The 24,677-nt window shown below is 49.7% G+C and overlaps 10 protein-coding genes across 10 annotated transcripts; 3 read left to right on the top strand and 7 right to left on the bottom strand.

Annotated features, from left to right (window-relative positions):
• Positions 1-1,813: 1,813 nt before the first annotated feature.
• On the bottom strand, positions 1,814-3,449 carry MIND_00619800 (F-box domain-containing protein; the record flags this gene model as incomplete). Its single annotated transcript, XM_037362948.1, has 2 exons — positions 1,814-3,056; positions 3,100-3,449. 2 exons carry the CDS (start codon positions 3,447-3,449, stop codon positions 1,814-1,816), a joined length of 1,593 nt encoding a protein of 530 aa, XP_037220869.1.
• Positions 3,450-4,131: 682 nt separating this feature from the next.
• MIND_00619700 (Ras-GEF domain-containing protein) lies at positions 4,132-5,649 on the bottom strand (the record flags this gene model as incomplete). Its single annotated transcript, XM_037362947.1, has 10 exons — positions 4,132-4,359; positions 4,412-4,529; positions 4,586-4,673; positions 4,721-4,831; positions 4,881-4,959; positions 5,007-5,028; positions 5,078-5,357; positions 5,409-5,427; positions 5,479-5,517; positions 5,566-5,649. 10 exons carry the CDS (start codon positions 5,647-5,649, stop codon positions 4,132-4,134), a joined length of 1,068 nt encoding a protein of 355 aa, XP_037220868.1.
• A 211-nt stretch (positions 5,650-5,860) lies between these two features.
• On the bottom strand, positions 5,861-7,270 carry MIND_00619600 (Aldo/keto reductase; the record flags this gene model as incomplete). Its single annotated transcript, XM_037362946.1, has 9 exons — positions 5,861-6,016; positions 6,065-6,224; positions 6,277-6,326; positions 6,372-6,591; positions 6,639-6,670; positions 6,719-6,745; positions 6,794-6,962; positions 7,012-7,106; positions 7,154-7,270. The coding sequence occupies 9 exons, from the start codon at positions 7,268-7,270 to the stop codon at positions 5,861-5,863; spliced, it is 1,026 nt and encodes a 341-aa protein (XP_037220867.1).
• Positions 7,271-7,476: 206 nt separating this feature from the next.
• On the bottom strand, positions 7,477-8,439 carry MIND_00619500 (NAD-binding protein; the record flags this gene model as incomplete). Its single annotated transcript, XM_037362945.1, has 8 exons — positions 7,477-7,517; positions 7,573-7,637; positions 7,692-7,723; positions 7,778-7,820; positions 7,861-7,933; positions 7,988-8,069; positions 8,119-8,339; positions 8,397-8,439. The coding sequence occupies 8 exons, from the start codon at positions 8,437-8,439 to the stop codon at positions 7,477-7,479; spliced, it is 600 nt and encodes a 199-aa protein (XP_037220866.1).
• An 805-nt stretch (positions 8,440-9,244) lies between these two features.
• Positions 9,245-11,206, top strand: MIND_00619400 (uncharacterized protein; the record flags this gene model as incomplete). Its single annotated transcript, XM_037362944.1, has 13 exons — positions 9,245-9,397; positions 9,447-9,520; positions 9,572-9,641; positions 9,692-9,717; positions 9,767-9,792; positions 9,845-9,904; positions 9,950-9,961; positions 10,019-10,034; positions 10,083-10,223; positions 10,271-10,358; positions 10,408-10,465; positions 10,514-10,764; positions 10,817-11,206. The coding sequence occupies 13 exons, from the start codon at positions 9,245-9,247 to the stop codon at positions 11,204-11,206; spliced, it is 1,365 nt and encodes a 454-aa protein (XP_037220865.1).
• A 139-nt stretch (positions 11,207-11,345) lies between these two features.
• On the bottom strand, positions 11,346-13,751 carry MIND_00619300 (uncharacterized protein; the record flags this gene model as incomplete). The annotated part of the gene is made up of 8 exons (XM_037362943.1): positions 11,346-11,476; positions 11,529-11,744; positions 11,795-12,638; positions 12,692-12,828; positions 12,875-12,998; positions 13,046-13,163; positions 13,216-13,387; positions 13,439-13,751. 8 exons carry the CDS (start codon positions 13,749-13,751, stop codon positions 11,346-11,348), a joined length of 2,055 nt encoding a protein of 684 aa, XP_037220864.1.
• A 22-nt stretch (positions 13,752-13,773) lies between these two features.
• MIND_00619200 (Histone H2A) lies at positions 13,774-14,296 on the top strand (the record flags this gene model as incomplete). Its single annotated transcript, XM_037362942.1, has 3 exons — positions 13,774-13,875; positions 13,927-14,056; positions 14,106-14,296. The coding sequence occupies 3 exons, from the start codon at positions 13,774-13,776 to the stop codon at positions 14,294-14,296; spliced, it is 423 nt and encodes a 140-aa protein (XP_037220863.1).
• Positions 14,297-16,373: 2,077 nt separating this feature from the next.
• On the bottom strand, positions 16,374-18,453 carry MIND_00619100 (uncharacterized protein; the record flags this gene model as incomplete). Its single annotated transcript, XM_037362941.1, has 9 exons — positions 16,374-16,481; positions 16,529-17,441; positions 17,496-17,516; positions 17,569-17,648; positions 17,696-17,728; positions 17,780-17,812; positions 17,856-18,041; positions 18,098-18,230; positions 18,266-18,453. The coding sequence occupies 9 exons, from the start codon at positions 18,451-18,453 to the stop codon at positions 16,374-16,376; spliced, it is 1,695 nt and encodes a 564-aa protein (XP_037220862.1).
• A 1,833-nt stretch (positions 18,454-20,286) lies between these two features.
• Positions 20,287-22,417, top strand: MIND_00619000 (Cytochrome P450; the record flags this gene model as incomplete). The annotated part of the gene is made up of 13 exons (XM_037362940.1): positions 20,287-20,410; positions 20,458-20,558; positions 20,616-20,846; positions 20,894-20,987; positions 21,035-21,104; positions 21,151-21,371; positions 21,421-21,512; positions 21,557-21,691; positions 21,737-21,903; positions 21,948-22,052; positions 22,105-22,140; positions 22,192-22,203; positions 22,252-22,417. The coding sequence occupies 13 exons, from the start codon at positions 20,287-20,289 to the stop codon at positions 22,415-22,417; spliced, it is 1,554 nt and encodes a 517-aa protein (XP_037220861.1).
• A 78-nt stretch (positions 22,418-22,495) lies between these two features.
• Positions 22,496-23,533, bottom strand: MIND_00618900 (uncharacterized protein; the record flags this gene model as incomplete). The annotated part of the gene is made up of 3 exons (XM_037362939.1): positions 22,496-23,210; positions 23,262-23,452; positions 23,510-23,533. 3 exons carry the CDS (start codon positions 23,531-23,533, stop codon positions 22,496-22,498), a joined length of 930 nt encoding a protein of 309 aa, XP_037220860.1.
• Between the last annotated feature and the right edge of the window lie 1,144 nt (positions 23,534-24,677).

Here is a 24,677-nt window from a genome sequence, read left to right as displayed (position 1 = left end):
TCAACACCATACTGAAGGCATTGAAGGACTGCTTCATCTGATCTAGCATGTGAGCAAACACGCATGCCTCTAGAGTGGGCAGCCTAGGATCAAAAGAACTATAAACACAAGAGTTTGACCTAAAACCAAATTATACCTCTACACCAGCAGCAACAAGAATATCAGAAAATGTAGTGTCTTCTGCTCGAAGATGCTCTGTGATTTCCTCTCCTGACATTGAAAGTTTACACTATCCCAGTGCTTGATTAGTATCAGGAGACTAATGTCAGTACAAGTACAAGCCAACCTGATCAATTCCTATATCTGCCATCTGATTGATAATTTGAACAATCTCTTCTTTGGTCTCAACAAATTGAGTAATTCCTGCATCAAGACATCCAGCTGCTGGTGCCATCTATATCTTGTTATTAAGCTGTATTTAGCTTGGACAAGTTACCTCTTTTCCATTTGCTAAGAAACGTGGGCCTGGGATAGTTCCATTCTGGATGGCATTCTTGATTACTAAATCCAACCGAGCCCGTGCAGATGCAGCACCAACTACAGCTTAAGATTACTTATCATAATATAGGATATAACCACTACTCACAGCACATTGTATAGCCACAATCAAGGAAAGTCTGAGCACTTTTCAGAGCAAAGATTGTATGCTCTTCCAAGGGTAACAATGACAGAGCATCAAGGCTCGGTGCATTAGTCTATTTAGCAATAAGCATAATATAAATCTTGTCAACAGTTGTACATACCCAAGTAAAATGTGTATGAGCATCCACTATCACAATATTTATCTTATAAGTAGTTAATGAAAGGAAAATAAACCATCTACTTACCCAGACCACTCATGAGAGTCTTCCCATTTCCTTCAAAGACTTGTGCACCTTGAATTTGTTCTTTTGACAACTTTCCACCAACATGAACAATCTTATTCCCCTTGATTAATACATCACCAGGGAATGGTTCATTGCCAGTGCAGTCCAAAATATTGACATTCACCTCAAATGTTATATTTAAGCATTTTCATTTCAAAGGGGAAAAATTGTTACTAAAGCAATAGTTTTCTCACTCTCTGTTGTAGTGATTTCAATGTTGGGAAGTTTCAAACGAGTGTCTGGTTTTGTCTGTTTTGTGTTATTAATACTGATAGTAGAAAAAAAATGATGAATATCAAGAGATACTTGCCAGATCCACACCATTTATCTTGGGGTTCGCGAAATCCCATGGCTGACCCAGTCCATTTTGAGTTGGCATAGTCTTGGTGCTTCAAAAATGCAATTATCAGGCCATGATGTATAGAAGAAATCCATGAGAATACTTTTCTTTCGACTGAGTGACCCTGTAACGCAAATGTTCAAGATATTTTCCAGGCTCTGCACGATCTTACCATTTAGGCGGAACCCATCGGGAATTCGGAGGAGCGGTTTTCGGGTCAAAACTATCGGCCGCGTTGATTTCCAGTTAGAGAAAATAGTCGAAAAGCGCGAGGCTCACGAGAGAATGTGTGCAGGCTCTGGTGGTGGGAGCATCGAGGACGGTATGCAAAGTGCCATCGACCTCCACCACGGCATGATAAAGCAGACTTTTGGTGGAGTCCGTGGTGATACCAGCCAGGAATAGACAAAAGACTCCCTCGCTCCCTCCCTAGGCTGGGAAGTTCACTTTAGTCAAGTTACCGCAAAAGCCAGCGCACAAGTCCCGACTCAAAGCATTTGTCAAGCTGCACAAATTTACGATTGATTGCAACCACAAGTCCATAACTAGGTAGGCATGCTCTCTATGAGAAAACAGGTCCATTGTTGGTACAAGAGATCAGCTAGAATCACAACCCAAGGCGAACAACCACATTTCCTCCACCAAGGATTCCAGCCCAACTTGGTACCATCGCGACCAACGGATTAGAGCGGGGTTGGGAACCGCCGAATGGCGACCAATCTTCCTCGTCGCTTCCCAATGACATCGTTTCGTCGTCGTCTTCGTCAGAGGCGGAGGAGTCCGAAGTTTCTGGATCGTGCATCCTCACGACACGGACTTGGATATCACCCGTGACCCATTCCTGGACCGACTGCTGAAGAGGGTCCGAATACACCTCCTCATACGCCTCAATCAGTCGAGGAGTCTTCGTGCTGATGAGGCTCAGAGTAACATGTTCGAGCCAATCATCTGTTGGGCTCTGGGTGATGCTATCAGTGAACGGCCCAATGAACCGCCCGCGAACGCAAATATGGCGTGCAGCGCGACCAAGATCAAACAGAGTTTCGCTGACGTTAACGAGTTCGAGATGGTCGAGAACAAGCACATCGTCTGGAACATGGACAGCAGCGGTCATAACGCGGCGCAATGCAACTTTTGCCAAGTTGGGGAATGGTCGTTGCGACTCGGATGATGAGAAAAGGAGTGAAAGCATAGGGGCGGCGTCTAGTGGGATGAGTGACGCTGGATCACTTGCATCTTCGAGCGAAATCGAGTTGAGCGAGGTAGCTGCCGCAGAAATGAAACGGAGCGTTGCAGCTCCGGCTCCAATGGAAGTGTAACCGAGATACAAAGACGCCAGTTTTGGTAACGTGGGCAGATCATCGGTCTCTGTCTCGACGGGACCCGCAACGTTCAGTGTCAGTCGCTCGAGATTTGAAGTTGCACAAAGCATTCCCGAGAGTTCTGAAAGCGATGGCTGCAGAGAATTCGGTAGAAATGCAAGTTCGACTGCGGAAAGACTGGCTGTGAGGTGTGCGGAGAGTGGTGTCCAAGCTGCAGATACGCCACGCAGAGTAAGTTGGCGAAGACAGGGAAGAATAGATGGGCGATTCATTGACAGTGTCTCGAGAAATGAATAGCTTGAGTTGGGTTCGCCGTAGGCAGCGTATGCGTCACAGCGCATCAACCGAAGGCTTTCCAAACTCGAAAAGGTGGTGGTGTCAAGTCGACCTTCAATCATTCTTAGAGCAGTGTGCATTGGTGATGAGATGTCGGTGAAAATGGAGAGGGACCGCCAGCGGTGGATAAAGGGGAGGATCAGCTCGACAGTTTCTGCCATATGCTGAGACGTAAACCAGGGCATATATAGACTAGAGTAATGAGAACAAGGTAATTCAGCTAGAAATTGCGCACCCTTCATCATCAAAGTCCCAATCCTGATCACGCGCATCGATGAGAATGTCGAGAGGATAGTTTCGGGACAGCTTCAGGTAAGTTGCAATTCCTCGAAGATCCAAACTGTCCGACTCATGCAGGAGCTCGGGGGTGATGCAAATGCTGGTATACAAGGCTGGTGTATTCAGAGCGATATAGCGCCAGAGCTTGCACACCAGGCCATAGTCGAGCGGGGCGAGCACACTAGTCGAGTTGAAGGATGGACAGTCGTCATCAACCGTTTCAGTGTCGTGTGTGGCGAGGACAAAAATATGGCTGAGGAGCTCGACTGGTAATGCAAGAATGGGGGCGGAAATGTGGCGGTACATGGCTGGAGGGCGACGGCTACAGGTGTGGATTAAAAAGAAACAGCTCTTTTTATCAAGTCTTATTGTTTCCACCGAAGCAATATCATGCTGCCCTACGACGACGACCAACCTTATATAGATCTGCTTCTGACTCGTTTGAGAGCTCTGTGGGAGACTCTCACCATCGAGACAAAAAATGACTTGAGTGTGGTGGGAGAATTCAAGGTCGACTCGATCGTTGATGATGAGAATCGCGACCACGTGGACGCGTGGCAAGTCAAATCAATTATCAATTCTTGACTGTCGATGCCCGGGATAGACCGATGCCACCAGCCTACTATTTGATACCAGGCTACCAGCAGCACCGCGCCTGTTGGTCACCGATGTCGACGTACGCAAAACTTGTTTTATTAATATTCTACCACGCAATCGACGTGTTCTCATCCCATATACATCCTCGTAGTTTGGCGGAGACTCAACCGTGAGCGTTAGGACAGGAGGCAGAAAACCTGGAAATAGTTGAGCCAGCAACAGGAAACCGCGCTGGTGGTACTTACTCTGGGGGAGGTGACATGGTGGTCGAGACGAGAAAGTACTACTGTTAGGCAAGGCCTGGGAGCCTGAGCGGCAACCTTATGCCGCATACTAGTAGTACCATAGGCTCGGGAATGTTGGCCTAGATTTTATTCTGTTCCCAAATATTCTACACTTTGAAGCTATTGTCCAGCGTCCGCGTGGCCGTGCTCACGCTATTTTCAAGATCTCCCCCAATTCCCAACTCGATAGTCCCAACCTGATCCGTCATTGGAGGAGAGAAATGCAAACTCCCAGGACCCCCAAAGCGATCCGGACCAGTAGTGACGGCTCTGTCAACGCCCTCCGTGCTCATCCCCAGCCCAACTCGGACGATGATCAATGTCGGTGCTATTGCCTATAAAAAAGGGGTCAAGCAAGTAAAAACAAATGCAGGCCCTGGAACGAACCACAAGATGATAGATGGGCGCAATGGATATCAAGACAGCCTCAGTGGAAGTCTGCGGCGCGACAAACATAGCGATGGCTATGACGATAGATATTGGGTAAATGAGTCCACTTTCAAGACTGCAAGTTGTGACTAAGCCCATACTTAAGTAATTCTCTCAGAGAAAACGACCTACAGGATTGCCGTCAAATTGTAATACATCCGACGGGACCCTCGACTCAAGACAACTGATGCCCGACGAGAAATCCACCATATGCGGCCAGCTGCATGGTGATATCAGTCTGTTCACGCAGAATGGCATCATTCCTACCCGCCATAAGTGAAGCAGCGACATTGGTGAAAAATGTCGTGCCAATGCAAACCGCTATTGCGATCCGCTCTGACGGACCAACAAAGGGCAAGGCTCCAACAACGATACCACCTTCGACCAAGTAAACATGGGCTCCATTTTGACCAACTCGAATGCTTACCTATGTTGACAATGTATGCAACAAGCAAAAACGCTATGGCTCGCAAATTGTGTCCCCAGATGACATAGCATCGGTGTATCTTCGACTCGGTGAGCAGAAGCGCCATGAAATCCAACGGAAACTAACAAGAACAGCATCTGCGAGGAGACTTTTCATCCCGTTAGCCAGTGACTATGGGAAGGCTTGAAAGCACCCACTTTGCAAGAGCATATCGAGCTCTGATCACCCGCACCAGCCTGTGGACCGCCATAGGATCGTCCGCGCCATATAAGTCCGGTGGCCGTTTCCTCAAGGACAAGACCTCGTAAATCCCGGTCGTCGCGGTGTCGGTGATGAACGCCCAAGTGTACGCCGCAACGATATGCATCGTTGACAAGCCAAACAACGCCGAAAGACATGCTAGATAGACCTTGTAGTTGGCCCGCCGCCGATTTATGAGCATCTGAGTGGATTGGACGAAGAGAGCACAGTAGATGCCTTAGTGTAAGGTTAGCCAACCATTACTACTTATCACTCTAGTGCATGCACCATAAGTGAAAGTATCGAGCTAGTCCTTATTATCAGCAAGTCAATCAACGAACACAAACGATGGACGAACCACCAGAGGGAAGTACTGGAGGAAATGACTGGTTGGAGGCTGCCAATCATCAGTGAGAAAAGGATCGTTACGGAGACAAAGTCTCACCATAGCGTCCAAGTATTGTGCGACAGAACCGATTGCATTTATATGCCAGGACCAGAATAGACACCCGTATCGCAAAGCGCTCATCCTGACGCGCAAAGGCTGGCGCAACTCGTTCCCCCGAATCTCATTCCATGCGAAACCAGGCACTGAATGGTTTCGAAGCGACAGAAGAAACTATGATTCCTCCCGGAAGCTCCACTGGAATCAACGCCAACCCCTAAACTGACAGATCGGAGTTGATGGCTCTGCAGAGGCTAAGAGTCATTCCATTGTGATCCATACATGCAACATTCCTTCAAAGGACTGGTGTGTCCGTAAAGAGTTCGGCGGCTAACGAAGGAGGATAGCGGCTTCCTGTACTAGCGTCCGCCTCAACAGCCAATTTGCGTATCACAGCCACATCTTCGACACTGAGGGCTACTTTCACCGCAGAATAGTTCTCCTCCAGGTACTAAAAAAACTGAGAAAGCTTCGTGTTTCGTCAATGCTTGGGACATACCTTGATAGTTTTCGAACCAGGAATAGGAATTATATCCTCGCCCTGGGCAAGGAGCCATGCGAGAGCAACTTGGCTCGCAGAGGCATTGTCATACTTTTTGCCGATCGCGGCCAAACCATCCGCAATTTTCAGGATGTTGGGGAAGTTGTCGGCGCTGTACCTGAAGCCCGGGTAAGTTGTGAAAAATGATGTGGGTCGCATGAACAGCTTACCGGGGTACCAAACGCCGGAAATCGCCCGCAGGAATATCATCGTAGGAGCGCTATTATAAGAGCTTGCTCAAGTTCAGACGGAGTAGGACACACACAATGGTTCCTGACAGCAGTCCTCGACCAAGTGGAGAGTATGCAACGACAGCCACACCGAGTTCCCGGCAGGTATTGAGCAAGGCAATCTTTGGGTCCTCGATATCGAGAGTGAAAGGGCTGTATTCAACTTGAACGGCCGCAATGGGGTGGACAGCGTGTGCGCGCCGAAGCGTCGACACAGAAACCTCTGAAAGGCCAAGATATTTGACTTTGCCCTCTCTGCCACAGAGAATTGGTAACAGTGAATAGGACACATTAGGCCATACTTGACAAACTCTGCCATAGCGCGGATCGTATGCTGCAGAGTGCCACTGAGCAAAACTCACATCGTGGAAAATCGACATACCTCAATGGGCACGTCCCGGTCTGCGCGCTAAGCGAATTCCATAAGGGCAACTCGAGAATGGCAGATTACACAAACGTGGAGGTAGTAGAGGTCAATGCAGTCGACTTGCATTCTCTTGATGGACTTCTCAAGGGCTTGACGAGCATATGCAGGACTTCCATCGATGACCTTGTCGCCAGTGAACGCAATAAAGCCAAATTTACTGGCGAGGAAGACTTTGTCGCGCTTTCCGGTCCGCTTGAACCTAACAAGGGTTCAGTGAATAGGACAAGGACCGGTGCATGTGTACCAACCAATTACCAAGGAGGTCTTCAGCGTCTCCGTATATATCAGCGGTATCGAACATAGGTGTGCAGCCTTGCGCGGCATCAAAGGCAGCGTCGAGCACCTCGAAACAAAGTTGAACGACAAGTGAGGTTGACAAACTGTGCATACTTTGAATCGCGCTTCGTCGTCACCCTCAAATGTCCCATATGCCCCGCCCATACTCATGACTCCAAAGCTAATCGCAGAAACATCTTGACCAGCAATCTTGCGGGTGGGGAAAGTCATTGTTTGACTCAGTTTGAGAGAACTCACAAATGCAACGTCATGGTAGAGTGTCAATTGGACGAAGCGTCATGGTAACTTCGTAATCACGGAAAATGAGGTTTCCTTTTCAAATCGCCAGCCAGCTATCCCCAATACAATCTGGCCCTTAACCCATCCACCAAAACCTCACCCCTCGCATCGAGCCCTCTTCGTCCCGAATAGGACAGTCAATCGAAATAAAGCCCACCGTTGATCGAAACAGATTGTCCTGAAAAAATGAGTTCTGATGATGATGTTCATGCATGCATATGATCGCGCTCTACCTGTAAGGAAACGAGACGAATCGGAAGCAAGGTATGAGACTAGGTGCGCAACATCTGCAGTTGTTCTGGAAACATATCGCTCAGTGGTCATCATGAAAAGGGGAGATGGCTTCGCATACCCAGTTATTCCGAGGGCAGACCCTGCCTGCATCTACCGAGTATTATTTGATTACATAGGATCAGTCAGTCAAAGCTTCTGACTCACCGCTTTGCTGGTCATTCCTGCAGAGTTGTCGCGAGATAATGCACTGTCAAACCGGTTAGACTGGATCGAAAGAGCTGGCTAACTTACACATGTCGGTGTCAATTGCACCAGGAGCATAAGCGTTGACCGTAATCCCATGTGGGCCGAATTCGTGAGCTGGAGAAGAAAGATATTGATGGCAAAACCAAGTCTATTCCATGGCACACCTACCAGCTGCTTGAACTAGTCCCCGCACAGCAAATTTCGACGCACAATATCCAGCATATTTGCACACGCCAGCATTAGCGACCAGCTAGAGCTCGTCAACAGCACAGTAAGTTGACAACAGTTGCTGTACGAACAACGTCAATCTTATGATGCAGCTCAACCACATTAGAAATCATCGTGGCCACCTGGCTTTCGACTGAGACGTCTGCAATGTGGATTGTAGCAATGCCGCCCTTGGCTTTGATTGTATCGGCAACAGCTTCAAGGTTTTCGGTGTTGTCTTTGATGTCATTTAAACCGACTGCGAAGCCGTCTTCCGCAAGACGCAAAGCAATGGCCTTGCCAATACCCTGGGCTGGAAATGTCGGATATATCCGAGTCCTACAAGCGGCCATAAGTACGAGAGACATACCAGCGCCAGTGACCAAGGCAGTCTTCTTCGGGGGCACAGTCATGCTCGTTGAAAAATGAAAGGTATCGATGCCCTATATAACATGTCGGGCGAGTACGGACCGTGGACATGTAGGTGGTTGCAATGCCACTGTTCAGTCCATTGAATCTGTTCGGTAGAATATCAAGAGAAGAGGTCAGCTCATCCAAAGCCCGAGGATCGAAATTGCTTTGAGTAGCCTCAATTCGTTGGGCTACGGAAACAGGCTTTTCCGCCGGAAAGCTGCTGGTTGACTTGAGTGAGGCATAGATAAGCACAACTGGAAGCGTCTTCTGCCATAAAGATTGAACACGATTCAGATGCATGCTCCAGTGGTTCTTTGCTGATGATCGTAGCATTTGAACCGACTGCTTTGTGGACAAAGGTTTAGAGAATTCGAAGCAAGCAAGTTGACTTGCAGCATTCAACGTCGTCCAAGACTCTTGGCCGCCGCTGCAACAGAAGATGGTGGTCAAGCCATTAAAGTCATGTGCTCTGTCCCAAAAAGGCAGACCTCTCTTGCGTCGAGACTCCTTCTGTCTTCTTCGTCACCCAAATGTGGATTGCATTGCGCTTTATTGGCCCGCAAAACACCGTCAGCACACATACGCTTATTCCGGGACGATAAGAGTGACGACGCCAGATAGCAAATGTAACCGCGCCACCGATCAAGTTGTGGGGAGATTTTCTTGCCCCGCGTGCCTCAATACCAATGTCAAAACCAAAACTTTCACAGGCTTGCGCTCCTTGTCCTCTCCCCAAGCTTGCTTCGCCCCAAACGGTAGCCTCCGCCCTTCACCAGCCGCAAGTATCCGACCAAGACTGCCTGGATGGCCGGCATTCCTCGCCTCAATGTCGACGAGACGCTTGGAGCTGCCTTTATTGGCTTTGCCTTCTCTTGCGCCGCGATGGGGGTCTGTACGAACCAGGCTGTGACCTACTTTACGCGATTTCCCGAAGACAAACCCCGGTATAAGCTTCTGGTGAGTTTGCTATAGCGCTTTCGGGGACCGCTAACATGGTCCTCCTCAGGTCGTTGCTGTTTGGATCCTCTGCGCAGTTGACCAATCCTTCATCGGACATGCTGTGTATTTTTACACCATAACGTACTTATCTGCTTTCCGCCGCTGCGCGTATACTCTCTAACCCCGACACAGGAACTACGCCAATCCGGTCGTACTGCTTGAACGGGTTGCGTGGACCCTCATCTTACAACTTACACTTGGGGTCAGCCGTGTCCTGTTATCTGCCTTGTTATCAGTCTGACAAAGTTTTAGGCAGTCATTGGTACACTGGTTCGAATGTGACTATATTTACGCTACCTGTGGGGGCAAAACTGAAAAGCGTTCAAGAACATTTGCTGTGCGGGTCTGGCGTTGTGCGTGAAATTTCTATTAGCTCGTCCCCACATTATATAATATCTTTGGCAGTCAGCCAAAGAAACAACTTTGTCACCGCCTTAATTTTACTACTTACCGTGGCAGAATTGGGTACGTTTGCAACATCTGATGGTCCGCAAGCTAACGCACACGCAGCACTGGCAATCGGTATGGCGTTCGATTCCGTGAGTTGCGGAATACTGACCTGCTTCGACTTGCATTCAGTTTTTACTGTGAAATGGTAAGTTACAACCAAGTAGTCCCCAAACCCGCTCTTAGTAACGCACAGCTTCCAAAATCCCTTCTTGAATGTTCTTCCCCGGCTCAAGCTGATGGCCTCGCTTGCACTTGGAGTGGGAGCCCTCACGGATGTAGTGATTGCCGTGGCTCTATGCTATTTCCTCAGACAATACCGGACTGGATCGAAACGGTAAAGCGATTGGCGAGAACCGAATACGATTCCTGAATAAATTTAAGGGCCGATAACCTTGTTACCATCCTCACCGTATATGCTATCAATACCGGTGCATTCACAGCAGGCTTTGGCATCATCACGTTGGTATTTGTATGTCGCTAGCTTTTTTGAGTCGCAACTGCTGACATCGGGCCCGCAGTACGATTTGCGTCCTGATAATATGCAGTTCCTCGCCTTCTTTTTCGTCTTGTCGAAACGTATGACCCTGCTCTCGCGCGATTGAAATTCATGTCTAACCCGCCTAGTTTATGCGATCTCGTTCTACTGCACTCTCAACACGCGTCGCAGCATTCGTGGCAAGGGGACCGATGGCTCTGCTGCACGCTCGGGGGCAACACGTGTGACGATATCGATTCCTGGTCGTTCCGCAGGAAATGGGAATCCTCGCACGACAAAAGGCACAACAGGAACCGTCGTCTATGGGTATCCGACCTCGGCGATGGGGACAAGCTCTGATGCACCTGCCAGTGCTTTTGGGAGGGCAGGTGGACGCAGAGTGAGTCTGGGTTTTGTGCTTCAAAGATGCATCGAATAACCTTATCCCACAGTCGCCAGGCCCAGCGTTGGAGGTCGGTGTCAACCAGGAAGTTTCTACTGTCTCGGACCTGGATGAAACGGGCCTTGATGTGAAAGCTCACGACGACTATGAATACGGCTACCCGGACTCAAGTAAGCGGTACTCACAGTCGCAATCTAGTCAGCACAATCGGGACGACAAGGACGAACTTGAGCTTGCTCACAGAAACGTTGCGTCTAGCGTGGCTGGCAGTGCCACGTTTGCATTACCATACGCATACTCGCCGCCAACGTCTCCTGCTTACGCACACTCTCTCGAAAGTGGAAGTGGATATGGATGGGGAAGTGCTGGCGAACGAGGGAGGAAAGGTGTTTACGCGTATGGGCATGGTCGCAAGGAACGCAACGCGGAGGCACAATAAGGCGTGTATTCTCGTGGGCTTCATGTATTGTAACGGTATATCCCTTAGGCCTTAGGCTTGTATTTTCCATACTGACTGTAATGACACTCACGTGATGTACGCGATCATGTGAACAAGCATTTTACGATTACACTGAGCCTTAACCAATTACCGCACCATGACTATAGTCGACAAACTCCTGTAGCCGACTAGCCGTTCGTGGCGGAAACTTGAATGCACGTAATTTGTCTCCAAACGTTCGCACGATTCGCGCAATCCCGTCTTTCAGGGCTGACAAAAAAATCAGCCAAGATTGAACACAAGTGAGCGGCCCAACACATACCATCGCCCAAATCACCCACAACACCACCTGCCGCCTCTACGTCATCCTTCTCCTCGAATGAGATATTGGAATCTTCAAGTTTTGCTCTCAGCTCTGCTTGAGCACTCTCCACTGCGGTCAAAAATGCTAACAGTGCCTCGAGAATACGCGGAATGTCACGTTGCGCGACCCCGAAACGGTCAGCAGTCAACGAGACGGAAGTGAGGTGAGTTAAAACTGGTCAGTCGTCAGAACATATAAAATGCAAGGGGGTGAAAAACGGAAACCTTCAACAGCCTCGATACAAACTTCGCTCCTCGGCACCCATTCTCTCACTGTCCTTCCCATCCTTGGGCGAGTCCAAGCTTTCGGTAATGAGACGCTCACAAGCCTCGACAGCCAACCAGGCAAACGCAGATGCTTCTGCACATCAATTTTTGGAACATACCCTTTCAGTTGGGCTGTCAGGTTGATGTCTGGTAATGGGAGCCCGTCAACTACGGGTCCAACAATCCCTTCAACTGTCTCCCCACTGGCTAACGCAGCCCCCACTCGTGCCGCAGGAGAAGATGGAACTGATTTTGGTGCAAAAATGTTTTGCTTGATCAATGGTGTTTGTGTTATCCTGCTTGTACTTGCGGTGGTACTTCCAACAGTCGGAGTTGCCGGGACAGGCGTTGAAAATCCCGTGGCTGGGACTTTGGAGGGTGGCGGAGGAGGGGAAGGAGCGACGCCACGTCCAAGCAGTACCTGATATTCGTTCCCCAACAAAATCAAAGTCTCTCTCGCCAGTGTTGACCACACAAGCCCATCTACATCGAATAGCTCTGTAGCAGCCTTCGCATCCACAGAAGGCGTTTCTGAGAGAGCCATCGCAATCTTATGCAACTCGGCGTACGCCAAATGCGTATAAACTGTGACCGGTTTGGTTTCCGGGATTGGAGCAGGGGCATCTTGCTCAACTGAAGAAACTTGCGAGGCAAAAGGGGATGAAGAAGAGCGCGCGGGAGTTGAGAACACAGATGATCCTGTGCCTGGATACGAGCTTGTGGGAGCGCTTGTGGGAGCTGGAGTGGAAGAGATGGAAATGCCCGAAACCAGAGTTCTTATAGCCGGAGTTGTCCCAAGTTCCTTCCAAGTCGTCAAAGTTAAAAACAGGCAGAATGTTAGAACGGCAGACCTACCTCGCTGAGCACTGATTCCCAGATAGCTGCGGTCATTTCCCAAAGAGCAGTCGTGAGTATGCTAACAGTCAAGGCTCGCGGGACATGCTTGAGGACCGATAGATGAGGCGTGCGGGTGAATGTAAATACCAAAGACACTGTTTGTTCGTGAGCAAGTGAAGTAGGATTGGCACAAATGCATACAAATGGGAATGCGACGGAGAATTGGGATGACCACAAAGACCAGGGTCAGCGAGATTGGAAGGGTCACAAGCGAAATGACTATTGGGGCCAGCAGAGTGCCTGGGGACGGAAGCAATGCAGGTCGCTGGAGTGACTATGAGTTTTCATATTGCTCAACCGGAGATCACTCACTTTGAACGGAAAGACCCAAACATCGCGCATAACAGCTCTTAGAACACAAAGACAAGCCACAACACTCTGGTTGAGTGCAAATAGCATCAGGACGGGATGGAGTGTGTAAGGATGTTTCCTATGGTGGGTTCTCAGATGAGTTTAGACACTGAACACAAATAAAAACCGACCGCGATTTGATAAATACGGGTATTCTGTTGTTGTCGAGTGTGGTGTGCAAGGCAAGAATAGCCAGGGCAGAAATCAAATGAGCTTGGAGAGCGTTGGCCGTTCTAATCCGTAGTGGTGGGGCAAAGGATCTTTGTAAGAGCAAGGCTGGTGACGGAGCACTTGTGTGAGAGACTATTGAGCGGTTAGCCTTTCGTGCGGGAGAAAAAATAACCATCGACAGACCAGTGAGATGTGTCTTTTTCAAAAGAATAATGGGAAGAAAGCCTCCAAGCCATACTATGACTGCCGCGCCAACACCCCATTCAAGACCCGACCAATAGAAACCGCTGGCAAGTGAGACTAACGCGGTGTAAACAAACACGCGATTGGTGAGTCGGCGGCGCAACACTGCTTTCGCGTGGGGTTCGTATAGTTTGTCTGAGGATGGAATCGGTGCAGGTGTAGGGCTACGCAATGGGGTAGTGATAGCGCGTATTGGCGTGGAGGAGGAAGACATCATGCCCTTCCTTGTTGACTTTTTGATCGCAAGTGGCATCCTTTCTTAGCTCTCAACCACCATGGCTCCAGCTGCTAAATCTGGCGGCAAAGCAAAGTCTGGCGCTCCCGCAGCTAACCAACCCCGCTCAGTCCAAACGAGAAGTCAGAAAGCCGGCTTGCAGGTCAGTTTCCTGTCTCTCTTTTTTTTCTCAACTGATATCTCACCTTTCCAGTTCCCTGTTGGTCGTATCCACCGTTATCTTAAATCGCGCACCCAACACAACGTTCGAATTGGAGCTAAAGCCGCAGTCTATACGTCCGCTATTCTAGAGTACCTGACCGCTGAAGTCCTCGAGCTGGCGGGTTGGTTTCACTTGCGTTATCCATAAACTTTTATTTTACGTTTTATCAGGCAACGCTTCAAAAGACCTACGTGTCAAACGTATCACTCCTCGCCATCTCCAACTAGCCATTCGTGGAGACGAAGAGCTCGACACACTCGTCCGCGCAACGATCGCAGGTGGAGGAGTCTTGCCATTCATCCACAAGTCTTTGACAGGTGCCAAACCGGGCAAGAAAAGCGAAATACTGCCCGCTGCTTAGTTTACTTGTAGTCTTGCTGTATTTAATGTTGCTTGTTGTACGAAGAGAAGACAGTTGCTTGGTTATGCTCAATACTATACAGGAGAGAATACCTACGCTAGCGCTACAAATTGAGTAATACGTACATTGGTGGTGAGGAAAAGACAAAAAAATGAGTGTGCAGTGGCGGTATGCTTCTAAGCGATGTTGCGCTCCTTCAAATAGGCCTGCCATTCGGCAGTAAGTTGATTGTTCGGACGGATTCGGTCCGGCCCATCCAACCCCAGCAACAGTTTGATAAGGGGCTGCATTCGGGGCAGAAGTTTGAAGTCAAGGGCAGCCTGCTTTCTCGCAGGACTTGCGGAGACGCATTTGGATTTCACAGCCCGGTGACGCTTCCAAGGATCGCTTCGGGAGAAAGTCACTGGGCAGCCCTCACAGGTCTTTTCGAGCTCGGCGCGGTAGTGCTTTTCCATATGGCGCGCCATGTCGGCTGGGTTCCGAGTAATTTTGCCACACTGGCAGTGCATTTCCCTCCCGTTGCTGCTGACCTTGCAACCCAGATAGTGCAAGTAGTGGAAAGCTGGCTTAAGCTTGAGCATTTCCTCCGGGATAGGCCCATGTGTCCCAGCCTCCTTAGAAGCTGCAACGGCAATAACGGGGACATCCGCGCACGAGAACGAGCGTTGGTTGGCTGCCGGTTTGTCGTTCTGCGGTGCCATGGCGTCGAGTTTCCGGGCGCGAGCTTTCGCAGGAGGAGTTGCAACAGGGCTGACGAAGTAGGCACCACCAGGATTGCGAGTGGACCGAGGAGGGGAGGGTTTGGGTACTTGTTTTGCCTTGCGACTAGCCGCTGTCTTCCCTTTGCCCTTGCCCTTGGTGGGCGATTTGGCCTGGAGTTTGGCCTTGCCTGCCAGCGTCTTTTTGGGTGCGGCTTTCTTGTTACCGACAGTAACAACAGGCGTGCGACGCTGCGAGCGAGCGATTTCAGGCTGCTTGGGAGAGCGTATTTGACGGGGAGGGGAGACAGGAGCCTCATACTCCGAAGAGTTATCGGATTCAGAATCCGAGTCCGAGTCAGCCCCGTCGCCAGCGTTGGAGTCCACGGCCATGCCACCGAGCTGAGTCGAGATGTTGTCGATCTCGTTTGCACCAGCGAAGACCGGGTCAACTTCCATGGCGGTGGTATTGGCTTGTTGCTCGAAGTACTGGAGCTGGGCAACCAACTCGGCCTCGGTAGCCAGTTCACCGTTCTCGAAAGCAGCAGCGAAAAGCTCCTCGGCTGTCTGGGGTGTAACAGGATTGGTAGAGTCGTGGTAATGGAGGCCGAAGCAGTCGGCAGATGTAATGAGCGGGTCGGCAGTCATGCCGAAGTTGAGTGATTGAAAGAATGGATCTCGTATGGGATCGCCGCCAGCGGCGAAGGTGACATCGAAAGTCTCGAATGTTTCGAAAGACATGCTGAGTTTATGCTGGATATGGTGAGTGTTCAGTGGTTGATGTAACGAGGAGGCTGACTTGAGTGGATATGAGGGTACAGGGACTGTCGCAGACAGTGGATGCAGAGAGAGAGAGAATGATGAGAGAAAGTGTGCGCGGGCAGGATTGTTGTAGAGTGGCTCTGCTACTAGGAGCCCTCTTATACTCTGCCGCAGAGAGATTAACAAAGCCCTGGACTACAAACCCATCACGGCGACTCTCTTTGTTTGACAGGTCCACAAAGAAGCGCTTTGACAGGTGGCTGTTCCACATCAAGCCTGTGATCGGGTCAACCAAGCGTAAAATGTTGGATTGAGTGCCGCCATTGTTCAGTACAAAGGCTTATGTCCCGTAACCTTAATGCGCGTGTATGTAGTGGTACTATGTAACGTATGAACGCCATTCTGTGAGACGACCGTGTACACGACGCACGAGTGGGAGATACCAGGACCGTTATCCTATATAACGGCGTGACCTCTTTCGAGGGTACAATATTATTTGTGGGAAAAAGCCAGAGTTCGGTCGGATGAGTCCGAAAGATTCGTCACGTCGTATCCACATCCACAAGCTTCTACACTCAAGATTGATGGTCAATGCAGGTTGAACACAAACTCCGCATTTAAGTTGCGATGCCAATGCTTTCTTTGTCGTCTTCGTGACCGTCGACGCTTATGGTTGATGCGTACGTGTTGGAAGTGTCCATTCGAACCCCGAAACCAGGTCGGTGCTTAAGAAAGTGTCAGCTCTCCTGCACATAACGCAGAATGGGTTTACAAGTGCAAGTGGTCTCGAGTAATCCACGTGGTCCCTCAAAGTTCCTGTCGATTGCGTTGGAAGTAATAATCCGGGCCTTAATAATCCCTCCGGTGCTGCGGTGGCCATTTCAGAATCATCAGTGAGAGTACGCGAAGCAAGTGGCCTTGAAGAGGCCGCAGAATGCCATCCTGACTGCCAATTTGGTGGTACAGTTGCCGGAGGGGTGAGGTCAATTACAGGCAGAGGAGGATTCAGAAGAGAGCTTCGAGCAGGTACAGCGAGAGGGTCATAGGCAGCTGGGGGAACGAAACGTGGAGATGGGGGTAAAGGAATAGTTTGTGATGGAAGTGGCGGAACATCAACTAGCGCAGGTGACCCCTTCGGGCCACGCAGTCGTCCAAAAAGCTTGTTGCTGTGGCTAGCACTGAAGCTTGGGGGAGGGGAAGCCAAAGCTGGTCGAGATGATGATGATGAACTACTCGTATGCCCTGTTGACGAATGACCAATGTTCGAGGATGTTGATGCCGGTAGCAAAGGTCCATGGGATTGAGTCGACGAGAACCCTTCTGTGTGCGGATGCGATTGAGAAGAATGTCCTTGGGAAGAGGATCCTCCACCACCATACCAGAATCCGGGCTCCGTATTGGACGCAAGTGCCGCTCCTGCATAAGAAAATGCCATGTGACCGGAGGAAGAGGTGTGCCCGACAGAGTCGCTCGAATTTTCAGCTTCGTTGACAGAATCTTCCTCTCCGGCCAGCGGGGCTCGCCAGCCTCCAACTCTCCTCTGGTACATTTGAGGCGAGGGGATGGGCTGTGTTCGGCGCTTGCGATATCGGCCACATGCCGCGAAGACAATTAAGACACCGAGAATGACGGCTATGAGACCACCTATGGCAACGCCTATTATTCCACCAATGTTGTGTGCAAACCTAGAACCACATAATCAGTACACTTTCATCTAATATTAACAGTTGCGCTTTTACCCAGTATCGGTCGAACCCGCCCTAAGTGAGCCTGTTTGCGTAGAGCTAGGGGAACTCGTGATGTCGCAATCACAAGAAGAGCTCGATGCGGGCCATGGCACAGATGTTGGTAGAAAAATGCTGGGGCTGGCTGCTATGGACGTGTATGATGAGCTAACAGGATATTAAATCAAGTCAGAAAACGCCTCTTCATTACGCACGTCGGCAGTGAGGAGCTTGCTTGCTGTGATGATCTGTATGATTAAATTCAACAGGCGTGTTCGAGACAGAGAGAATGTGCCTACTGAGGACTTGATGACAGCAACGATGAGTGGGTGCTGAACGGAGTGAGCAGACGTGAAGGAGCGAAGAGGCACATACGTAGAAATAGAAGATGAAGATGGGGGTTGCGACACTGATCTTGAGACAGAAGAATAGGTGGTGGATGAGACATGAGACTGCGAATTTGAGCCTGATGAGCTCGACCTCGATACAGACTGTGAGCGAGACGACGATTGAGACAGCGACGAGAATTGGGATGAGCTCGTTTGTGATTGCGAAGAGGGACTAGAAGAGGCGGAAGTTGAGCTCGTCAATGATGAACTGCCAGCCCCTGAGGTAACTTGAGTACTGCTGATTGTCGGCCCTTCTTCTTCAAGCAAGTCGACCTCAAGTGTGGTGTCATCGTCCAAAGCTGCAGCTGCAATAACGAACAGTTCCATTGGCAGCGCTCTAGTGTGTTGGCTGCGGTAAGGTCTAAGTAATATATGAGCTGGATGAACTGAACAAACTGAATGGCACCATGCCTGTCATTGGATTCTCGTTGCATCGATCGACGGTGCGGCTTGGGAGATTTTATAGGGGTCCCAGCAGCGTGTTTGGTGAATTTTCGATGTCTGGCAAGAGCGGATGGGAGTGACGAGGCAGGTCGCTGAAGGAGCGGAATGGGAGCTGCCGATGGCAGGGAAATTGGGCACATTGTGTAAAGCTGATGTGACGAGAGGAAAGGGGGGCATAAAAACGTTTGGCACCAGGATTTGGGCGACGTCGTAAAACAAGTGAGCGGATATGGGACGAGACAGTCAACTGTGTCCGTTCGGTTGTAAAAATCCCACAGGGAGACGAGTTGGATTTGTGAATGTTGCAGTGGTGGCGAGCAGCAACCCGGCTAAGAGTGAATGGAAAACGACGTCCAAAGGAGCATCGTGGAGTGGCAAGCCAAAACCAAAATTTGATCGGACTCGGCAGATGTCTTCTTGCGCTGCGTCACACGAAATAAGTAGCGTTTAAACTTGAGAACGACCATCCATGGGAACTGAAGTACTGAGCCTCGAACGTTAAACTTGAGTAAGTTACGCATATCGCCGCTGAGAGTACTTACCTGTGGTATAAAGCCCGAATCTTATACCCAGGTTCATCTTCAATGGAGAGGTTCCCCCTGTTATTCAGCAATATTACTGTAGTATTTTAATCAGTTCGTCAGTCACGCGTCACACAGGGCTCAAGCCGACGAAAATTTTTCGTCAGTCACGCATATCCGGCAGAAATTGGCCCCAAATTGGTCCATATATGGTAATTTTCCGTCCGATCCGGCGCCTCCGGCGCCGAAATTCCCTAATGGGGAAGGCCTGACGAAAGTTTAAGTTCGTCGCACATGTCACGCAGGTTGGCAGGTGACGAATTGATTAAAATAGTACAGTAATTCCGCTGGCGCATTCGACTGCTCTCGCCCTTCATATTGACAGCTGAAACCCCGCCAGCACCTCCATTGCGGAAGACAACTCGCCTTCAAGCAGTTGTTGTTGACGGTTGTTGTATCACGGACCACGGTCATAATCAGAGAATGGACTCAGTAACTTGTCACCCCGTCTACAAGGAAACCTCTAACCATATGATTAGGTTGTTTGGATGTGGAGTTGACGCCGTGCGGGACACCCATTGCAATGCACGCAAACGCATAAACCTTGCTGCGGATTCAAGTAAGATGACAAGCTGGTCCTAAGCGGTGTAGTTGGGTTGCCAATTGGGGTCGGGGTTTCAAAAGGTTTTTTTTCTGGAGACTGCATTCAATCCCAAAGTAATATAATACGCCTAGGACCGATACTCAAAAGACACCTCTGAACCGTGAGTATCCTATCCGACTCCTCGGTTCCTTTGCCGACACTGGAGTTCAAGCCGTCGGGAGTTGTAGTTCCGGCAGAGCAGCAATGAATTCTAGGAAAGTCCGTGAAACGCCCACTTCCGACGCGATCACGTGAATGTCAAAACATTTCCAACTCGTTTTTTCACGGAACTTTTTGGGCCCTTGCCTACTGTTGCATAGCCACCGAAATCGACGGATCATCTCCGCCCATGCCATGATCATGTGCAAACGACTGGCGATCTCTCTTTTGTCTTGTTGTCTCAAGGCAATGGCTCTCCGGAAGGCGTGGGACGACAACCTCCTTTCTATCCAAACGAAAAATTTATACTCCAATCTGCGCCGACTATTATTATTCCTACTTGGGATCTGCTCCAAACCACGTCTCCCTCGACTGTGTAACAAACACGGATTCAAATCCAAGCTGTTCAATGTTGCAGTCCTGATGCACCGGGGCTGTTCCTGACTCAGTTACGCCTTGGGCTGGAGGGTGGAACTGCCCTGAAACGGAAACTTGACGCTTTGTTATGTGAGACACCGATCGCCGTTTCTTTTTCCCTGGATCGTTTAGTAAACGTGATCTCGATGGGGACAAGATAACCGAATGTTATATGACTGCTCAAGCTCAAGAGCAATGCACAACCCAACTTTCTCTCCCCTCAGGCTCTCTCGATGTACCGTCTCCTTGTCGCCTGCACCGCTGTTGTTGGCTTCGCCGCATACGTTGCTCGTCGTCGTCTGGGCAGACGTCTAGTTGACACCATTCCTGGACCAAAGCCAACTTCGTGGATATACGGTATCGTCGACTGCCTATTTCTGTGACCTTCATTGATTGTGTTCTAGGCAGCTTGGTCGATCTCTTCATCACGGATGAATATGGACAAAACGAGTTCAAATGGCAGGACGAATATGGTCCCGTCTATACACTCAGAGGCTGTTTCGGTGTACGTCCAAAGCTCAACTCAACTTTCTTTAGCCTGGCTTCGGTCTGATAAACACAGGAAACACGCCTTATGATTTCCGATCCTACGACAATCAAATATGTCCTCAATAGTCCGGCATTCGTGAGCGGTGCGACTCAACAGAAGGCTGCGAATGCTCTCTTCGGATATGGGAGCGTCTTCATGGCTCAAGGCAACATGCACAAGTATCTTCGTGGACTGATGAATCCATGGTTCTCGGCCAGAAATGTGCGTTCTACCTTGCCAGTCATGCGGGAGATTGCGGCCAAAGTACGTGGTTATCTCTGACAGTTTTCTCGTTTGACACGCCAACATAGCTGGTTGAACACTGGGAGCATTCCGGTTTTCCTGGCAAAACTGTCGATGTAACGCGGAGCATGGGCGATGCTGCCATCGATATCGTCGGCGACGGTATGAGTCCTTGTCATTCGTGCCATATCATGCCTGATATCACTTAGCAATCTTTGAGCATCCCTTCAACGGTCTGTCCGGCCAAGGGAACCTTTCGAAGATTCAACGAGGCCTCGTGTTAGTTTTCATCCCCCTCCTTCATTCAAACTTAACCCACCATCAGTAACTCCATGTCGAGCGCATCGCGCTCTGCCCTATTAATGGATTTTTGCCTGAAATACATTCCCGACTTCATTTTCCGACTGGCCGTCATTCTTCCATTACCCGCGACCCAAATGCTGCGCGATTATCACCGCACGACCAACGACCTCGGCCGCACTATCGTGAGCCAGAAACGAGAGACGATTGGCCACAAGAAAGACGATGCTTTTGTCAGCGGCTTACGTACGTTTTTTCGCTGGGCCATTCAACGCCGGCTAATCAAGTGAACTAGTGCGGATGGCAGACGATCCGTCGAGCGGTGTCCCTGACGACGAGATTGCAGTGCATTTGCGGACAATTCTATTTGCTGGTGAAGACACCACTGTGCGTCGCTCATACCGCCTGAGCCTGAACCTGATGCTTAACAGGGAAGCACCCTCGGCTGGTTGCTTTATAAACTCGCAGAGATGCCAGACTTCCAGAAAGCTCTGCGTGAAGAGATAAGTCAAGCGGGTGGAGATGTTGATTATGACAACATGCCTCTGCTGAATGCTATCATCAATGTGAGTTGCTCTTCGGCTTGGCCTTTCATCTGACAATCTTCGTAGGAGGTGCTCCGTGTTTTTCCCGCTCTTCCTATGGCGGAGCGCGTAGCTGCCGAAGACTGCGTGCTCCCGCTCAGCCAGCCAATCATTTCAACAACTGGTCAAGAGATCACACATATTCCCATTCAGAAAGGCCAGTATGTCTACATCGCAATCGGGTCCTACCACAGGTGAGTAAAGCTTGCGCGATAAACGGTTGCCGACATTGCCATAGACTATCATCTATCTGGGGGGAGGATGCAAACGAGTTCAAGCCCTCGCGATGGCTTCAGCCAGAACAACCATGCAAAGGGACTGCTTTGGGACCGTATGCTTCGCTGTGAGCCTCCTCCATCCACCACAAACTTGATCGACTGACCTATCTTTCTCAGACTGACATTTCTTGCTGGGCACGGGGTTTGCCTTGGGTGAGTTTGCCCTTGTTGATCATGATACATTTCTCTGACAAATAACCCCAGATGGCGGTTTGCGTAAGACCTTTTTGTTCCATCTATTTGAACGGCGCTCACTCTGTTTAGTGTACAAGAAATCCAGGTTCTCATCGTCGAGATCGTCCGCAACTTCGTTCTCAGCCTCCCGCCAGACGACACTGTTCGCGCTCAATGCTTTGGGCTCACACTCGTCCCAAAAACCGCAGACGGAATCCAACACATCCCTCTACATGTAACGCATGCACACGACTGACGGGTTTCTATTAGCTTTTTTTTTTCTGGATACTTACATTAGTTGGTCGGGTTATTAGATCTCATCTATAGTTTATCATTATTCCGGTATTTGTATTTCCTCGGCCTTGTCTTTGAGACGCATTGCCACAATGGATTCCGCCTTGCTCCAATAATCCTGGCCTCGTTCAACTCCCAGCTGCCAGTCCTCGTACCAGCGTGAAAATAGCACGACAAAACGCGAGTCTTGCGATTCATCGCGTTCCTCCACATCAGCCGGGGAGCCGACAAGCGACACAAGTACTTGAAGGAGCCCGCACGATTGGAAGAGTGAAGAGAGCGCAGGAACGAGGGCATACTCGTTGAAAGCGAGATGGGTAAGACAAGGTAATTGCCCCAGTCGGGCGACCCATAATGCTTCTTGGCGCCGTGTCGGGCAGCCAATGACCTCCAAATGCGTGAGGCGAGAGAAAAAGGGATGTGTGTGAGGGAGTGCCTGTAGTAACGGCATGAAATTAGTGTAGAGTTGGTTCAATGGAGGTGGGTCATGATGAACATGGGACGATGTGATCAAGTCAAAGAGAATATCGCTGGCCATCGGAGCCCAAAGGTTCTCCAGCCGAGTGCAGGTAGCGAGAATGGTATGAATGGCTTCATCTGGGACAGAGTGAATCATCAGGTTGCGCACAGCCTCGCGAAAAAAGGATGGTCTGGTTCGAAGTGCGACTAGAAATGTGCTTGTCGTGAAAAGAGGGCGTCCCTCTGGTGGTCGCACTGAACTGAGAACAATTGTCCGGTAAAGAAGCGGTTCAATCCTGGATTGTGAATATAGGACATGGACTTGGTGCAGGATAAATGCGACATACCACTGCTTTACTCTCCAAGCAACGAGGAGAAGTTGTATGCAGTCCCCCGGGGGAGAATCCGCACAGAATTTAAGGAATATCTCGCGTTCGAGCTCTGGAGGGAGTTCCGACATCTCAGTGAAATGTGGAGGGGGCAAGCAACGGGCGTTTTGATTGCGGGTGTTCATGTATGCCGTGAGGCGCCTGGATGACTGTCCGTTAGTTTCAACTTGAATAGACAGAGTCTAAGATATTCTTGCTGTACTTACTCCGTTCCCAAAAGTCGGGTACATGATGGTGAAAGGCCAAGTTGGGCGGCAATGTCACGCAAGATGAAAGAAGCCCTCGTCATAATTATATAAGCCTTCAGAGACTGGAGAAAGCTATGCAACCACATATGGTACAAATAAAGCAATATTTGGTCTACGAGAGCAACGGAAGTAGCCAAACCAAGGTCACCCATGCGCGCAGGGATGAGTCGAGTCGCGGAGTATTAATAAGTATCAACGTTTAATGAGCCAATGGCAAACCGAGGTTGTTAAGTTTTAGTCAAGATATACGCGCGGTTGCTGTAAGAAGGAGAAAGGTTGGAAGAGAAAGGTACTATACCTTTTGCGGGATGGGTCACGTGTTCAAAGGTTTGTGATTCTACAACTTGACTTTCGAGTATGCCCAAGAAACTCGGGCCTCGCCCGTGAGTAGTTGTTTGTCTGGAAAGCCTTGAGGATTCAGTAGAGAGAGTTGTCATGGGTGGTCCAAGGTAATTTCCCATTTCGATGCTTGATCAGCCCATTCCTGTCAAGGTATCATCTGATAAGATCATCTCATCTTATCTAGCTCAGTTAAGGTGCTTCTTGTTGTCAGTCATCAGTATCCGTAGAAGAGATGCTGTTGCTCAACCATTGGCAGTGTAAACAGCCCATTCTTTTCCTTACACTCTCCTTCGAACCCGATGCACTGGTCTGCATCACAGACCGTCGCCATTCCAACCGTCAATCACGTCGTCGAGGAATAGAGTGATATTAGACGCCAGATAGCGTTTACCTCAAATATAAATTACATGTCCACGACCAAGAGAGTCAACAAAGGCTCTGTTGCCCATGTCTGGCCACGGGTCTATACGAAAAGGTTTGAATAGAACATTCCGTCGAAAATACAACTAATTTCTGGTATGGGCAGGCTGGAGTACGAAGCCAGAATCGTCAACAATAGGACTAACACTTTCGTCCAGTGAGAGTCGTAAGGTTCCGGAACGACGTAGATTCTTCGCTAGTACGGATTTGCCCACATTGCAGACGTGTTTCTGTCAAATCGGCCAAAGCTACGACGTTGTTCATGTCCTTTCTCCCTATCAAGTCTCGTACTGTTTGGCTATGCCGAAAGTGTGGGTGGAATGCCGCCCACACAAAACAGTGGGTGTCTTTGCTCAAATGATGG

Source organism: Mycena indigotica (genome assembly GCF_014461135.1).
Source record: "Mycena indigotica strain 171206Taipei chromosome Unknown Mind.scaff0005, whole genome shotgun sequence".
NCBI lineage: Eukaryota > Fungi > Basidiomycota > Agaricomycetes > Agaricales > Mycenaceae > Mycena > Mycena indigotica.
The sequence above is the reverse complement of the archived record's forward strand: the minus strand, read 5'-3'. Positions and strand labels throughout refer to the sequence as shown.